This window comes from Mobula hypostoma, chromosome 4 (assembly GCF_963921235.1).
Source record: "Mobula hypostoma chromosome 4, sMobHyp1.1, whole genome shotgun sequence".
In the NCBI taxonomy this organism is placed as follows: domain Eukaryota; kingdom Metazoa; phylum Chordata; class Chondrichthyes; order Myliobatiformes; family Myliobatidae; genus Mobula; species Mobula hypostoma.
The window spans coordinates 129,273,826-129,290,940 of record NC_086100.1 but is presented as its reverse complement, the minus strand read 5'-3'; the positions used below and the strand labels follow the sequence as shown (position 1 = coordinate 129,290,940).

The following is a 17,115-nucleotide window of genomic DNA, read 5'->3' as shown; positions in this document are numbered from 1 at the left end:
AATCCTATACTATTACATTTACTGCTATTAAGCCTACTGGTTTTGCTTAGACTTCCAAGCCGTGATTCTGTTGATTTTTGTTTTAAATTCAGTAGCCGAATTAATTGAGGTATTGCATGGTCAGAGTCTGATTTGTCCAACTCCTGGTAAAGCCTTGCATCTGTTGTTTGCCTTATTTGACTTTAATAACGGTATATCTTTTGGCATTGCTGTCTATGTAATGCGAATAGTAGTGGGTTCGTTTTGTGTTTTTCAGTTGAAAATCACGCATTTGACGCTGATTGCGGGATTGGTGCGTGACTCACGTTGTCCGCTGTTGCTCGGATGCTCTGTTTGTTTTCTTTTTGTTTATGCTCCGTGTAGCTTAGGTTGTCTCCGATGCCGTTGACACTGTAACAGTTCACTTCTATATTTGATCTATCAATTGCTGTTGCCTGTGAATCAACAGAGGCATTTATAGTAGGTACATAATGCTTGAAATTGACTTTTTAACGCCACGCGTCTGGCCTTGCGAATACATATTACCATACAGTGCATCCCTCAGCACCATCACTGAATCATTCAGCCCCTCCGTAGCACCAGCAAGAAAAAACCTCTGGCGCCGCCACTGTTTATGGGTGTGATCTCACCAACTTTACTTTTATATGGGAGTTTTGGAGGGTTTTCCATTGTTAATATAAATCAATCTGATACATTTTAATAAATAATTTAGGATGAAGGAGTTACAATATGGTTCTTATGGAGTACTGCTCAGATTCAGTTAGTCTGAAAGTGTGCTTGGCTTCTCAATGAGAAAAGCGAGCGACTTCAAAACGTGACGCGAGACACTAGATAAAATAAGGGAATAAATTACTTTAAGTCCTGCTTTTTAAAGCTCTATTGCGCTGAAAATCCGTGGAAAATTCAGCCAAGATTTTATCCAGCATCGATTCCTTCCTGCCTTCGATGGAAAGCTGTAAAAGCGCCCCTGCCACGTCTCTCCTCACCAATGAGCGGCAAGGTTTAAAGGCGGTGCAATAATCTGTAACCAGTGGAATGCGCGCTTGTGAGCCGCCTAAAATCTCCTTAGAAACGGGATTGGGGCGGTCTGGCGTGGATTTGTGTGGAAAAAGGTGTCGTTACGATGCTGTTTGTTTACAGCTAATTTTTTTTTTATCAGTTCGTACAGATGTATCAAGAGTCATTCAGGATGAGATTCCTGGATTTACCGGTGATGTCCCCCTGACATCGATATTCGAGCTGCCACTTTTCAGAAACAGAAACAGGCCCTAAAGCATTGACCATGGAGGTAAATTTGAATCGTGTCGACTACCTACAGGTAGGTCCTTGATCCATTCAGCAATGTTTTTTTTTCTTTTGAGTAAGGCCTGGCTACTGCGTTTAAAGTCTTTTGGTGAAAACGGTATTTTTATATTCGACATATAAACCTAGTCGTCGAGAGTGTTCACAGCGAACAATTGGAATTTGTTTCTTATGTCGCATGAATGAGGTACTTGAAAAAACTTGTCTTGCATACTGTTCATTCAGATCAGATCATTACAAAGTGCACTAAAGGTAAAACAATAACAATACAGAATAAAGTGCTACAGATATAGACAAAGTGCAGTGCGGGTAAACAATAAGGTGCAAGGTCATAACGAGATAGATTGTGAGGCCAAGAACCCAATTTATTCTACCACCCCGCTGTATACAGTAATCTTATAACAGCGGGGCAGAAGCCGTTCTTGAGCTTGGTGGTTCGTACTTTCAAGTTTTTATACTTTCTGTACGGTGGGAGTGGGGAAATGAGAGAATGGCCAGGGTGGATGGGGCCGTTAATCACGTTGGTTGCTTTACTTAGCGAGAGGTACAGACAGAGTCAATAGACAATAGGAGCAGGAGTAGGCCATTCGGCCCTTCGAGCCAGCACCGCCATTCACTGTGATCATGGCTGATCATCCACTATCAGTATCCAGTTCCTGCCTTATCCCCATAACCTTTGATTCCGCTATCTTTAAGAGCTGTATCCATCTCTTTCTTGAAAGCATCCAGAGACTTGGCCTCCACAGCCTTCTGGGGCAGAGCATTCCATATATCCACTACTCTCTGGGTAAAAAAAGTTTTTCCTCAACTCCGTTCTAAATGGCCTACCCCTAATTCTTAAACTGTGGCCTCTGGTTCTGGACTCACCCATCAGCGGGAACATGCTTCCTGCCTCCAGCGTGTCCAATCCCTGAATAATCTTATATGTGTCAATAACATCCCCTCTCAGCCTTCTAAATTCCAGAGTATACAAGCCCAGTCGCTCCAATTTTTCGACATACGACAGTCCCGCCATCCCAGGAATTAACCTTGTGAACCTACGCTGCACTCCCTCAATAGCAAGAATGTCCTTCCTCAAATTTGGAGACCAAAACTGCACACAGTACTCCAGGTGTGCTCTCACCAGGGCCCTGTACAGCTGCAGAAGGACCTCTTTGCTCTTATACTCAATTCCTCTTGTGATGAATGCCAGCATGCCATTAGCTTTCTTCACAGTCTGCTGTACTTGCATGCTTGCTTTCAGTGACTGATGTACAAGAACACCTAGATCTCGTTGTACTTCCCCTTTTCCTAACTTGACTCCATTTAGATAATAATCTGCCTTCCTGTTCTTAGCACCAAAGTGGATAACCTCACATATATCCACATTAAACTGCATCTGCCCACTCACCCGGCCTGTCCAAGTCACCCTGCATTCTCATAACATCCTCCTCAGATTTCACACTGCCACCCAGCTTTGTGTCATTGGCAAATTTGCTAATGTTACTTTTAATTACCTCATCTAAATCATTTAATATATATTGTAAACAGCTGCGGTCCCAGCATTGAACCCTGTGGTACCCTACTGGTCACCGCCTGCCATTCCGAAAGGGACCCATTAATCGCTACTCTTTGTTTTCTGTCAGCCAGCCAATTTTCAATCCATGTCAGTACTCTGCCCCCAATACCATGTGCCCTAATTTTGCCCACTAATCTCCTATGTGGGACTTTATCAAAGGCTTTCTGAAAGTCCAGGCACACTACATCCACTGGCTCTCCCTTGTCCATTTTCATAGTTTATATCCTCAAAAAAATTCCAGAAGATTAGTCAAGCACGATTTCCCCTTCGTAACTCCATGCTGACTCCGACCGACCCTGTTTCTGCTACCCAGCTGTGTCGTAATTTCATCTTTTATAATTGACTCCAGCATCTTTCCCACCACCGACGTCAGGCTAACTGATCTATAATTCCCTGTTTTCTCTCTTCCTCCCTTCTTGAAGAGAGGGACAACATTAGCCACCCTCCAATCCATAGGAACTGATCCTGAATCTATAGAACATTGGAAAATGATTACCAATGTGTTCACGATTTCTAAAGCCACCTCCTTAAGTATCGTGGGAAGAGAGAGAGATGAGGAAGGATATCAGTAAGATTGAAAGAGTGCAGAGAAGATTTACTAGAATGTTGCCATGTCTTCAGGAGTAGAGTTACAGGGAAAGATTGGACAGGTTAGGACTTTATTCCTTGGAGCATAGAAGAATGAGGGGAGATTTGATACAGGTTTACAAAGTTATGAGGGGTACAGACATTTTAAATGTGAATAGGTTCTTTCCACTTAGATTAGGAGAGCTAAATACGAGAGGACATGGCTTGAGGGTGAAAGGAGAAAGGTTGAGGGGGAACTTCTTCACTCAGAGAGTGGTGGCAGTGTGGAAGGAACTGGCATCTGACATGGTAAATGCCGGCTCACCCATAAGTTTTAAGAATAAATTGGATAGGTACATGGATGGGAGAGGTCTAGAGGGTTATGGACTGGATGCAGGTCAATGGGACTAGCGGAATAATGCTTCGGCACAGACTAGAAGGGCCGAATGGCCTGTTTTCTCTGCTGTAGTGTTCTATGGTTCTATGTTCTATGGAGGTTCACGAAAATGATTCCAGGATACAATGGCTTGTCATATGAAAAGCGTCTGATAGCCTGTATTCACTAGAATTCAGAAGAATGAGGGGTGACCTCATTGAAATCTGTCGAATAGTGAAAGAAAACAACAGGAATTCTGCAGATGCTGGATATTCAAGCAACACACATAAAAGTTGCTGGTGAACGCAGCAGGCCAGGCAGCATCTCTAGGAAGAGGTGCAGTTGACGTTTCAGGCTGAGACCCTTCGTCAGGACTAACTGAAGGAAGAGTGAGTAAGGGATTTGAAAGTTGGAGGGGGAGGGGGAGATCCAAAATGATAGGAGAAGACAGGAAGGGGAGGGATGGAGCCAAGAGCTGGACAGGTGATGGGCAAAAGGGATATGAGAGGATCATGGAACAGGAGGTCCGGGAAGAAAGAAAGGGGGGGGTACCCAGAGGATGGGCAAGGGGTATATTCAGAGGGACAGAGGGAGAAAAAGGAGAGTGAGAGAAAGAATGTGTGTATAAAAATAAGTAACAGATGGGGTACGAGGGGGAGGTGGGGCATTAGCAGAAGTTAGAGAAGTCGATGTTCATGCCATCAGGTTGGAGGCTACCCAGACGGAATATAAGTTGTTGTTCCTCCAACCTGAGTGTGGCTTCATCTTTACAGTAGAGGAGGCCGTGGATAGACATGTCAGAATGGGAATGGGATGTGGAATTAAAATGTGTGGCCACTGGGAGATCCTGCTTTCTCTGGCGATCAGAGCGTAGATGTTCAGCAAAGCGGTCTCCCAGTCTGCGTCAGGTCTCACCAATATATAAAAGGCCACATCGGGAGCACCGGACGCAGTATATCACCCCAGCCGACTCACAGGTGAAGTGTTGCCTCACCTGGAAGGACTGTTTGGGGCCCTGAATGGTGGTAAGGGAGGAAGTGTAAGGGCATGTGTAGCACTTGTTCCGCTTACACGGATAAGTGCCAGGAGGGAGATCAGTGGGGAGGGATGGGGGGGACGAATGGACAAGGGAGTTGCGTAGGGAGCGATCCCTGCGGAATGCGGGGGGGTGGGAGGGAAAGAATAATGAAAGACCTTGATAGAGTGGATGTGGACAAGATGTTTCCTGTGGTTGGAGACTCTTAAGACCAGAGAACACAGCCTCAATAGAGGAGTATCCTTTTAGAACGTAGATGAGGAGGAATTTCTCTAGCCAGAGAGTGGTGAATCTGTGGAATTCTTTGCTACAGGCAGTTGTGGAGGCCAAGTATGTATATTTAAGGCCTTTGAACCCTCCCCAGTTCCAGCACATCTTTTTAACATAAGAGACCCAAACTGCTCACGGTACTCCCAAGTGAGGCCTCACCAGTGCTTTATAAAGTCTTAATGTTACATTCTTGCTCTTATATTCTAGTCCGCTTGAAATGAATGCTAACATTGCATTTCCCTTTCTCACCGCAGACTCAACCTGCAAGTTAACCTTTAGGGAATCCTGCACAAGGACTCCCAAGTCCCTTTGCACCTCATTTTTTTGTGTTTTCTCTCCAATTAGCAAATAGTCAATCCTTTCATTTCTTCTACCAAAGTGCGTGACCATACTCTTCCCAACACTGTAGTCCATTTGCCATTTCTTTGCCCATTCTCCTAATCTAAGTTCTTCTGTAGCCTCTCTACTTCCTCAAAGCTACTTACCCCTCCACCTATCTTCATGTTATCTGAAGACTTAGCAACAAAGCCATCAGTTCCATCATCCAAATTATTGACATATAACATAAGAAGAATCGGTCCCAACGCAGACCGCTGTGGAACACCGGCTGTTACTGGCAGCCAACCAGAAAGGCTCCCTTTATCCCACTCTTTGCCTCCTGTCAAGGATCTACTGCTTTATCCTTGCTAGACTCTTTCCTGTAATACCATGGGCTCATAACTTGTTAAGCAACCTCGTGTGGCACCTTGTCAAAGGCCTTCTGAAAATCCAAGTACACAACATCAACTGATCCTTCTTTGTCTATCCTACTTGTTACTTCTTCAAAGAATTCAAACAGATTTGTATGGCAAGATTTTCCCTTCAGGAAATCTGACTATAGTCCATTTTGTCATGTGCCTCCAACAGCTTCCCAGTCACTGAGGTCAAACTAACTGGCCTATAGTTTCCTTTCTTCTGCCTCTCTTCCTTCTTGAAGAGTGGAGTAACATTTGTAATTTTCCAGTCTTCCCAAGCCATTCCAGAATCTAGTGAATTTTGAAAGGTCATTACTAATGCGTCCACCATCTCTTCAGCTACCTCTTTCAGAACTCTGGGACATACACCATCTGGTCCAGGTGACTTATCTGCCTTTAGAGCTTTGAGTTTCCCAAGAGCTTTCTCCCTAGTAATGGTAACTTCACACACTTCATGCCCCCTACACCTGGAACTTCTATCATACTTCTAGTGTCTTCCATGGTGAAGACTAATGCAAAATACTTATTGAGTTCATCTGCCATTTCATTGTCCCCCATTACTACCTCTCCAGCATCGTTTTCCAGTGGTCTGATTACCACTTTCACCTCTCTTTTACACTTTGTATATCTAAAGAAACTTTTGGTACCTTCTTCAATATTATTGGCTATCTTACTTCCCTATTTTTTCTTTATCTTCTTAATGACTATTTTTAGTTGTCTTTAGTTGGTTTTTAAAAGCTTCCTAATCCTCTAACTTCCACTAATCTTTGCTCTATTACATGCGCTCTCTTTGGCTTTTATGTTGGCTTTGACTTCTCTTGTTAGCTACAGTTGTATCATCTTTCCTTTCAAATACTTCTTCCTCTTTGGGATTTATATATCCTGTGCCTTCTGAATTGCTTCCAGAAATTCTAGCCATCACTGCTGTGCTGTCATCCCTGCCAGTGTTCTTTTCCAGTCAATTCTGGCCAACTCCTCTCTCATGCCTCTGTAATTTTATTACTCCACTTTAATACAGGAACATCTGACTGTAGCTTCTCCTCAAATTTCAGGGTGAATTTGATCATATTATGATCACTTGCCCTGAAGGGTTCTTTTACCTTAAGCTCTCTAATCAATTCTGGTTCATTGCATAACACCTAGTCCAGAGTAGTTGATCCTCTAGTGGGATCAACCACAAGCTGTTCTAACAAACCATCTCATGGGCACTGTAGACATTCCCTCTCCTGTAATCCTGCACCAACCAGATTTTCCCAATCCGCCTTCATATTGAAGTCCCCAGTGATTTTTTTTTATCACCCATGGAATCATGACACTATGTCCCCAGTTCTAAACTCCTCAAAAGAAACAAAATATCTTTTAACATCTTCTTCATCAAGTGCATTTTCGCACTTACTTACTTTTTTCAACACAGGAATTCATTGATCTCGTCAGGTTGATGAGGGCTCAAAACAAACAGATTGCATCATTCTCATTCCCATAGAATATAGAACAGGACAGGACAGGTCATTTGCCCACAATGTCATGCTGAATAATCATGAAGCAGCAAATCAAAAGCATTCAAACACTAATCCCTCCTCCCTATATAATGTCCATATCCCTCCATCTGCCTCACGTTCATGTGCCAATCCAACGTCTCTTAAAAGCTTCTTATGTATCTGCCACTACCACTATACCAGGCAGCACATTCCAGACATCAACCACTCTCTGAGTAAACAAACTTGCCCTTCATATCCCCCTTGAACCTACTCCCCTCACATTTAATGCATACCCTCTGGAATTAAGCATTTCAACCCTGGGATACAGATACTCCCTGTCTACTTTATCTATGCCTCTCATAGTCCTAGAAACATCTATTAGATCTCCCCTCAGCCTCTGGCGCTCCAGAGAAAACAACCCAAGTTTACTGAGCCTCTTATGATAGCACATACCATGTTAACCAGGCAGCATTCTGGTAAATCTGTTCTGCACCCTCTCAAAGCCTCAATATCCTTCCTATAGTGAGGTGAGCAGAACTGTATGCAGTACTCTAAATGTGGCCTAACCAGAGTTTTATAAAGCTGCAACATAACTTCCTGACTTTTAGCTCAGTGCCCTGACTAATGAAGGCAGTGTTCTTAACCACCTTAACCATATAACAATTACAGCACGGAAACAGGCCATCTCGGCCCTTCAAGTCCATGCCAAACGCCTACTCTCACCTAGTCCCACCGACCTGCACTCAGCCCAATACCCTCCATTCTTTTCCTGTCCATATACCTATCCAATTTTACTTTAACTGACAATATTGAACCTGCCTCTACCACTTCTGCTGGAAGCTCGTTCCACACAGCTACCACTCTCTGAGTAAAGAAGTTCCCCCTCATGTTACCCCTAAACTTTTGCCCCCTAACTCTCAACTCATGTCCTCTTGTTTGAATCTCCCCTACTCTAAATGGAAAAAACCTATCCACGTCAACTCTATCCCCCTCATAATTTTACATACCTCTATTAAATTGGCGGGAGGAGAGAGAGCAGTGCGCCGTGCGGGCGCAGCCCTGCGGTGAAAAATGATATCGTATCCGTTAAATAGGGGCCATGGACAATTCTGATTTGATGGAGATGGACATGAAAGGACAGAGGAACATCTGCAGAAATTTCTGAAACGCCAGTTCGCTGCTGTTGTTACTGCGCGGTTGGGAATCTTCCGGAGGGAAGGCCTCAAAATCCCCGGCTTTGCCTGCTGTTGGCGACCGAGATTGAGGTGAAATTGTTCGGACAGAGATGGTGCTCAGTACTTTGTGTCGGAGAGCTGATCGGAGGCTCGAAGTTTTCCGATGACTCAGAGTCGGACTGTGATCGGGCATGGCAGGGAGAGTTTTTCTTCCTTCTCCCGTCTGCGTGAGATGTGGGACATTTGGGAGACTTTGAACTTTTACTGTGCTCATGGACTTCTTCATCAAGTTATGGTATTGTTGCACTGTTGTAACTATATGTTATAATTATGTGGTTTTGTCAGTTTTTTTCAGTCCTGGTCTGTCCTGTGTTTTGTGATATCACACCGGAGGAAATACTGTATCATTTCTTAATGCATGCATTACTAAATGACAATAAAAGAGGACTGCTTGTCTATTGTCTAACCTAATCTAATCTAAGTCCCCCCTCAACCTTCTACGCTCCAAAGAATAAAGACCCAACTTGTTCAACCTTTCTCTGTAACTTGGGTGCTGAAACCCAGGTAACATTCTCGTAAATCTTCTCTGTACTCTCTCTATTTTGTTGACATCTTTCCTATAATTCGGTGACCAGAACTGTACACAATACTCCAAATTTGGCCTTACCAATGCCTTGTACAATTTTGACATTACATCCCAACTCCTATACTCAATGCTCTGATTTATAAAGGCCAGCATACCGAAAGCTTTTTTCACCACCCTATCCACATGAGATTCCACCTTCAGGGAACTATGCACTATTATTCCTAGATCCCTCGGTTCTACTGCATTCTTCAATGCCCTACCATTTACCATGTGTGTCCTATTTTGATTAGTCTTACCAAAATGTAGCACCTCATACTTATCAGCATTAAACTTCATCTGCCATCTTTCAGCCCACTCTTCTAACTAGCCTAAATCTCTCTGCAAGCTTTCAAAACCTACTTCATTATCCACAACGCCACCTATCTTAGTATCATCTGCATACTTACTCATCCAATTTACCACCCCATCATCCGGATCATTAATGTATATAGCAAACAACATTGTACCCAGTACAGATCCCTGAGGCACACCACTAGTCACTGGCCTCCAATCTGACACACAGTTATCCACCACTACTCTCTGGCGTCTCCCATCCAGCCACTGCTGAATGCATTTTACTACTTCAATATTAATACCTAATGATTGAACTTTCCTAACTAACCTTCCATGTGGAACCTTGTCAAAGGCCTTGCTGAAGTCCATATAGACAACATCCACCGCTTTACCCTTGTCAACTTTCCTAGTAACCTCTTCGAAAAATTCAATAAGATTTGTCAAACATGATCTTCCACGCACAAATCCATGTTGACTGTTTCTAATCAGACCATGTCTATCCAAATAATTATATATACCATCTCCAAGAATACCTTCCATCAATTTACCCACCACTAACGTCAAACTCACAGGCCTTACTGACCTGTGTAGCCACTTTCAAGAAGCGGTGAGCTTGGATCCCAAGAAGGCTCTACTCAGCAACGCAGTTAAGGATCTTGTCCTTAACAGTGTACTGTCTCCTTACATTTGCTCTTCCAGGGTGCAACACCTCACATTTATCTGAGTTAAACTCCATCTTCTATTTCGCTGCCCATATCTGCAACAAATGCATATTGCATTGTTTTCTTTGCCAGTCTTCTACACTATCCATAACTCCACCAATCTTGGTATCGTTCGCAAACTTGCTAACCCACCCATCTGCATTTTCATCTAGGTTATTTACATACATCACAAACAGCAGAGGTCCCTGCAGAACTCCACTAATTACATGCCTCCAGCTCGAATAAGTCCCTTCAACCACTATACCCTCTGTCTTCTATGCGCAAGCCATTTCTGAATCCAAACAGGCAATTTGCCACGGACCCCATGCATCTTAATCTTCTGGATTAGTCTCCCATGAGAGACTTGTTAAAATCCATGTTGACAACATCCACTGCCCTACCCTCATCAATCTCTCTCATCACCTTGTCAAAAAAAAAACACTATTTCTCTGTAGTTTAGCAAAGTATTCTCTTGTGCATACCCAACAACTCCCCTTTGATGCTTTTTATCACATACCTGGACTAGGGGGCATTGCATAGTACGTTTTTGGGACATATTGTATGAGGAAACCAGTAAATCTAGCGGAATCCCATGGAAGCTTGGTGAGAATATGTAAATTCCATTGTGTAGTAACGAAGGTCAGGATTGCACACCCATCTCTAGAGTTGCAAGGTTGCTGAGATGGTATACCATTCTTATGGATCCCTTTGTCAAGATCATGAACGAGAGGAAATCTGCAGACGCTGGAAATCCAAGCAACACACACAAAATGCTGGAGGAATTTCTCCAGCATTTTGTGTGTGTTGTCAAGATCATGGCTGATTTATCTCAGCACAACTTTCCTGCACTCCCTATACCCTTTGAGTCCCCTATTATTCAGAAAACACTTGCTTGCTGTATAGAATGAATTTAATTACTGGGTTTCCTCAGTCTCTGAAGTAGAAAATCCTAAAGATCCACCACCTTCATACTGTTCCTAAATCCTGTTATTCTCTAGTTCAAGACTCTTCAGCCAGGATAAATAATTGCCTAGTATTCACACTGTCAAAGCTTTAACAACTTTGTAGCTTTCAATACGTTTTATTTCTCTGAACTCTAGGGAATATTGACAAGGTTTACTTCATCTCTCTTTATTTGGCAAACTTGACATCCCAGGAACTAATCTGGTAAATCTTTGGCTGCAACCCATTTGTTTTTGGTAAGGAGACCAATACTATACACAGTACTCAATCTTGCCTGCAGTACTCAGCTCTCGTAATAAAGGCCATTTATCTTTCTAATTGCTTAATGCTCAGGACAGTACAATAAGTTATTAGGAAAGTTGTTTTGAACATCACCACTTCCCAATCTGTCATCGTTGTGAAAAATGTCCAAGTAAATGACCTTACATTTGTTCACATTGTATTCCATTTGTTGCGTTCTCACCAACTCACTTAGCTCACCTACTTTCACAGGAAGCTTCTTTACATCCTGCTCCTGTTACCTACTTTTGTATCATCAGCATTCCTGCATCTATAATTTGAAAGACGTAATTTCATACAGAAGGATGTTATTTAATACAAAAGGAAGCATGTGACAGGTATACGAAACTGTAATTGAGTGTATCACATGAAGAATATAGATGGTGCATGAGAGAACTTAAAATGAAAAACAGAAGGGCAGAAATGGGCCATTAAATATTTTTGGCAGGTAAAATTAAGATATATTTGGAACAAAAGGGTAGTCAGGGAAAGTAGCAATATGTGTGTGTAGAGACAGGAGATGTGAATGTGGTTCTAAATAATACCTTTTGGCTGTATCCACTGAAGAGGAATGTGGAAGATTGAGCTGTAGGTCCACCCCATTTGTGACATTTACTGGGAGTGATGTATATGGAGGGCCTGAAGCATTCTTAAGGATCCCTACCACCCATCCCACAATCTCTTAGACCCACTACTGCCAGGAATGAGGTACAGGAGCATCAAGATTAGAACTGCCAGACTGAGTAAAAGCTTCTTTCCCCAGGCTGTGAGACTAATGAATACCCTGCCACCACCGAGGTCTCATCACTAGGACAGCAAGCTGTGTATACTGGTGAAGGAGAGTGACCTACCGGGGGGGCAGGGGGCCTGAGTGACTGGGTCTCTGGCACTGAGTCTGGTGCTGTGGCTCAGGGAGATGAGGTGGAGAGGACTGCAGTGGTGGTAGGTGATCCATAGCCAGAGTAACAGCAATGAGATTCTGTGGGTGCGATAGAGATACCATATGGTATGTTGCCTCCCTGGTGCCAGCAACAGAAATGTCTCAGATCAAGTCCATGACGTTTTAAAGGGGAAGGGTGAGCAGCTAGAAGTCTTGGTACATACTGGCATCAATGACATGGGTAGGAAACGTGAGGAGAAGTTGAAGAGAGATTTTAGGGAGCTATGTAGAAAGCAGAAACACAGAACTTCCAGGATAGTAATCTCTGAATTGGTGCCCATGCCATGCGCCAGTGAGAATAAGAATAGGATGATTTGGCAGATGAATGTGTGGCTAAGGAACTGGTGTGGGAGGCAGAGGTTCAGGTTTATGGATCATTAGGATGTCTTGTGGGGAAGGTGTGACTGTTCAAAAGGGACCGATATCCTTGCAGACAGGTTTGCTAGAGCTGTTTGGGAGGGTTTAAACTAATTTGGCAGGGGTCGTGAACTGGAGTGATAGTGCTGACGACGAGGTAGTTGGTTTGCAAATACAGGCAATGTGTAGTAAGACTGCTGGCAAACAGGCTGATGATAGGGCAAAATTGCAGTCAACAGGATGAGTGCAATGTAAAAGGCAGACAGAATTGAAAAGGGTGAAATCAGGACTGAAGGTGTTATATTTGAATTTGTGCAGCAAACAGAATAAGGTAGATGATCTTGTAGCACAGCTACAGATTGGGATTTATGACATTGTGGGCATAACTGAATCATGGCTGAATGAAGATTATAGCTGGGAGCTTAACATCCAAGTATATACATTGTATCAAATGGTCTGGTGGGTAGGCAGAGGGGATTGGGTAGCTCTGTTGGTATAAAATGAAAACAAATTTTCAAAAGAGGTGACATAGGATTGGAAGATCTAGAATCTTTGTGGGTAGAATTAAGAAACTGCAAGTGTAAAAAAAAACCCTGATGGGAGTTATATATAGACTCCCAAACAGTAGTAAAGATGTGGTCTACAAATTACAATGGGAAATAGAAAATGCATGTCAAAAGGGCAATGTTACTGTTGTAACTGTGAACAAAGTCACCAGAGAGCCTTTATTTGGGACACACAAGCTGGCAACTTTTGGAGTCATATGAGAGAGAAAGAGACAGAACTGCCATGAACCAACATGGTAGCACATTTTTGTGTGTTAAAGAACAAGGTAATAGGACCATTTCTATAGTTACAATGCCCTCATCATGCTTCCTTTGGGTTACATGTAATTTTTCAAATGGCTGTATCTTCCCACCAGCACACCCAAAATGAGTGTTAATTACTGTGGTCTCTGAGTCATATTCATGCAGTGGGATGTTGACTGCATTCATACATATGCAGACATCTAAAATCGATTAGATGTTTCCTGTTCTGAGTGGCTTTTAAAATTTAATCTTGTAATTCATATTCAGATCTCAAGGTTGATTGCATTTGAGATTGGAGATTAATATTTGCTATATACTCTAACTCCAGAAAATGTCCTAACATTACAATACTAATAGTTGATTACAATATGCAGGTAGATTGGGAAAATCAGGTTGGTGCTAGATCTCAAAAGCAGGAATTTCTAAAATGCCAATGAGATGGCTTTTTTTAAGAGAAGCTCGAGGTTGAGCCCACTGGGGGATCAGCTATTCTAATTTGGGTGCTGTGCAATGAACTGGAATTGATCAGAGAGCTTAAGGTAAAAGAACCATTATGGCAAGTGATCATAATCTGATCGAATTCACCCTGAAATTTGAGAACGAGAAGCTAAAGTCAGGTGTATCAGTATTTTAGAGTGGAGTAAAGGGAATTACAATGGCATGAGGGAGGAGTTGGCCAGAATTGATTGGTGTAAAGAACACTGGCAGGGATGAAGGCAGAACAACATTGGCTGGAATTTCTGGAGCAATTCGGAAGGCACAGTGATATACATCCCAAAGAGGAAGAAGTATTCTAAAGGTAGGATGACACAACCATGGCTGACAAGAGAAGTCAAAGCCAACATAAAAGCCAAAGAAAGGGCATAAAATAGAGCAAAAATAGTGTAAAGTTAGAGGATTGGGAAGCTTTTAAAACCAACAGAAGGCAACTAAAAATGTCTTAAGAAGAAAAAGATGGAATACAAAAGTAAGCTCGCCAATATTATTAAAGAGGATGTCAAAGTTTTCATCAAATACATGAAGTGTAAAAGAGAGGTGAGAATAGATATTGGACTACTTTAAAATGATGCTGGAGAGATAGTAATGGGTGACAAACTGAATAAGCATTTGGCATCACTCTTCACTAGCAGTATGCCAGAAGTTCGAGAGGTCAGTGGGCAGAAGGGGGTGAAGTTGCCATTACTATGGAGAATGTTCTTGGGAATCTGAAAGGTCCAAAGGTAGATAAGTCACTTGGACTAAATGGTATACACCCCAGGATTCTGAGAGAAGTGGGTGAAGAGATTGTGGAGGAATTAGTAAAGATCTTTCAAGGATCAATTGATACTGGCATGGTTCTGGAGGAATGGAAAGTTGCAAATGCTACTCCACTCTTCTAGAAAGAGAGAGGCAAAAGAAAGAAAATTATAGGCTAGTTAGTCTGACCTCAGTAGTTGAAAGTTGTTGGAGTCGATTGTTAAGGATGTGGTTTTGTGGTACTTGAGGGCATATGTTAAGATAGCCCATAGTCAACATGGTTTTCTTAAGAGAACATTTTGCCTGACGAATGTGTTGGAATTTTTTGAAGAAATAATGAGCAGGATAAACAAAGGAGAATCAGTGGATGTTGTGTACTTGGATTTTCAGAAGGCTTTTGACAAGCTGCCCCAAATGAGGCTGCTTAACAAGTATTACAGGAAAGATACTAGCATGAATTGAGCATTGGTTGATTGGCAGAAGGCAAAGGCTGGGGAAAAAAGGGAGCCTTTTCTGATTGGCCACTGGTTGACTTGTGGTGTTCCACAGGGGTCTTTGTTGGGACCACTTCTTTTTATGTAATATGCCAATAATTTGGATGACAAAATTGAGGGCTTTGTTTCCAAGTTTGTGGATGATATGAAGATAGGTGGAGAGGCAGATAGTTTTAAGGGAGCAGAGAGGCTGTGGAAGGACTTAGGACAGATTAGGAGAATAGGTAAAGAAGTGGCAGATGGAATACAGTGTTGGGAAGTGTATGGTAATGCATTTCATAAAGAAATAAAAGCATAGAATTTTTTTCTAAATTTGAGAGAAAATTTAAAAATCTGTGGTGCAGAGGGACTTGGGAGTTCTTGTGCAGGATTCCCTAAAGGTTAATTTGCAGGTTGAATCGGTGGTGAGGAAGGCAAATGCAATGTTAGCATTCATTTCAAGAGGACTAGAACATAAATACAAGGATATACTGTTGAGGCTCTATAAAGCACTGGTGAAGCCTCACTTTAATTATTGCGAACAGTTTTTTGCCCTTGATCTAAGAAAGGATCCGCTGTTATTGGACAGGGTTCAAAGGAGTTTCATGAAAATGATTCTGGGATTGAAAGGCTTGTCAGATGAGGCGTGTCTGATGGCTCTGGGCTTCTACTCACTGGAATTCAGAAGAATGAGGGGATACTTTATTGAAACCTGTCGAATGTTGAAAAGCCCCGATAAAGTAGATTTGGAGAGGATGTTTCCTGTGGTGGTGGAGTCTATGACCAGAGGACATAGCCTCAGAATAAAGTGGTGACCTTTTAGAATAGAGATGAGGAGAAATTTATTTAGCCAGAGAGTGGTGAATCTGTGAAATTTGTTGCCACAGGTTGCTGTGGTGGCCAAGTCATTGTGTATATTTAAGTTTGAGGTTAATAGATTCTTGATTAGTCAGGGCATGAAGGGATACAGGGAGAAGGTAGGAGATTGGGGCTGAGAGAGGAATGGATCAACCGTGATGAAATGGTGGAGCAGACTCGTTGGGCCAAATGACCTAATTTTTCTCCTATTTGTTATGGTCTTAGACTCTACTGTTTACATGTGCTGCGCAGTTCACATACATTTTGAATTATATTTTATTAACTTGTAATATTTTGTTTATACGTTGTTTCCTTTGCTTGTATAAATGTGCGGTCTGCTGACAATAAACTTGAACCTGAAGAGTATTTGTGAGCTGCCCCAACACTTCCTTAGGCTGCTTTGGTTGATAAGACAAACGATTCATTTCACTATGTTTCAATTCACAGTATGTGTCATAAATAAATAAATCTGAGTACATTGATAGTCTGGAGCATGTCATTATTAAGAGAGTTGAGGTGCTGGTTGCCTACGGTGCTTGAGGGTGGATAAATGCCAGGGCTAGTGGCGGCACCAGAGATTTTTTCTTGCTGGTGCTGCAGTGGGGCTGAATTATTCAGCGATGGTGCTGAAGGATGTACCCTATGGTAATATGTATTCGCAAGGCCAGACGCGTGGCATTCAAAAGTCAGTTTCAAGCATTATGTGCCTACTATAAACGCCTCTGTTGATCCACAAGCAACAGCAATTGATAAATATAATATAGAAGTGAACTGTGACAGTGTCAACAGCATCGAAGACAACCCGGGCTACACAGAGCATAAACAAACAAACCAACAGAGTATCCGACCCACAGCGCACAACGTGAATCACGCACCAATCCGGCAATCAGCGTCAAATGCGTGCCTTTCAACTGAAAAACACAACACTAACCCACAATGGCCACTGCTATTTACATTACATAGACAGAAAATGCCAAAAAATACACCGTTATTAAAGTCAAATAAGGCAAACAACAGATGCAAGGCTTTACCAGGAGTTGAACAAATCATACTCTGACCATGCAATATCTCAATTAATTCGGCT

General features: G+C 42.4%; 1 protein-coding gene across 3 annotated transcripts in view; it reads left to right on the top strand.

Annotated features, from left to right (window-relative positions):
* Positions 1 to 339: 339 nt before the first annotated feature.
* Positions 340 to 17,115, top strand: part of bbs7 (Bardet-Biedl syndrome 7) — a 76,013-nt gene continuing 59,237 nt past the window's right edge. For 2 of the 3 annotated variants that reach the window (XM_063046523.1, XM_063046521.1), the window contains exon 1: positions 1,061 to 1,318. In XM_063046523.1, the coding sequence (XP_062902593.1) occupies positions 1,283 to 1,318 (36 nt within the window). In that variant the 5' untranslated portion in view covers positions 1,061 to 1,282. Of the gene's footprint in view, positions 464 to 1,060; positions 1,319 to 17,115 lie in introns of those variants that run through there. The other variant, XM_063046522.1, reaches the window with a different exon arrangement.